Here is a 1,036-nt window from a genome sequence, read left to right as displayed (position 1 = left end):
TCCCCCCTCCCCCCCTCCCGCCCTGCTGCCACGGCGGGGAAACTGAGGCAGCCAGTCAGCCAACCCTGAGCGAGCCCCTGGGGCGTGCCGGGATACCCGCTGCCTGGGGGCGGGGACCCTGCCCTGCCCTCAGCCTGAGGAGCTTCTGTGGCTCCCCGTGGTAGAGCCAGGAAGATCTGGGTTCGAGTTCCGCCAGGAAGAGGTTGTGACTCACGATGGCTTGGCCGGGAAGCCCTTCCTGTCTCTCTCCTCTCCTCTCCCCGGGTGCCCCCTCCCCTCCCCTCCCCCAGGACGAGTCCATTCCTGCCCCGCTTGGTTCACTCCCTCTGGCTGGGCTGGGAATGCCGGTCCCACCCTCAGGCTTCCTCTTCTGGCCTTGGCATTCCGGCCTGAAACTGGCCATCGCCCAGCCGTCCAGGCGGTGCCCGCCTCCCTGACGTGCCCTGCCCGCCCCCTCAGGTCTGCCCTTCGCCCGTGCCCGCTCCCGTGCCCGGCCTCAGGATGGGCGAGTATAACGAGAAGAAGGAGACGTGCGGCACCATCTGCCTCAAGTACCTGCTCTTCACCTTCAACTGCTGCTTCTGGGTGAGGGGGGCGGGGCGGGCAGAGGGGGCGGGCAGAGGGGGGCGCCTTTCCCTGCCCCCAGCCCTGCCTGAGCCCTGCCTCGCCCGCAGCTGGCCGGCCTGTCCGTCATGGCGGTGGGCATCTGGACGCTGGCCCTCAAGAGCGACTACATCAGCCTGCTGGCGTCCAACACGTACCTGGCCACGGCCTACATCCTGGTGGTGGCCGGCGCCGTGGTCATGGTGACGGGCGTCCTGGGCTGCTGCGCCACCTTCAAGGAGAGGAGGAACCTGCTGCGCCTGGTGAGGGCCCCCACACGGCTCTGCTGGGGGGGGCGGCGCCTGGCTTGGGGTCCCCCCTCAGCTCAGCCCCCGTCTCCCTCCTCAGTACTTCATCCTGCTCTTCGTCATCTTCGTGCTGGAGGTGGTCGCCGGCATCCTGGCCTACATCTACTACCAGCAGGTGTGAGGGG

General features: G+C 68.8%; 1 protein-coding gene across 1 annotated transcript; it reads left to right on the top strand.

Annotated features, from left to right (window-relative positions):
- The first annotated feature begins 20 nt into the window (after positions 1–20).
- On the top strand, positions 21–1,032 carry LOC123254704 (CD151 antigen). The gene is made up of 3 exons (XM_044683663.1): positions 21–585; positions 675–866; positions 952–1,032. Exons 1-3 carry the CDS (start codon positions 502–504, stop codon positions 1,030–1,032), a joined length of 357 nt encoding a protein of 118 aa, XP_044539598.1. The 5' UTR covers positions 21–501.
- The last annotated feature ends 4 nt before the right edge of the window (positions 1,033–1,036 follow it).

The sequence above is a fragment of the Gracilinanus agilis genome, unplaced genomic scaffold, assembly GCF_016433145.1.
Source record: "Gracilinanus agilis isolate LMUSP501 unplaced genomic scaffold, AgileGrace unplaced_scaffold30346, whole genome shotgun sequence".
NCBI classification, from domain to species: domain Eukaryota; kingdom Metazoa; phylum Chordata; class Mammalia; order Didelphimorphia; family Didelphidae; genus Gracilinanus; species Gracilinanus agilis.
This window is presented reverse-complemented; position numbering and strand designations above follow the sequence as displayed.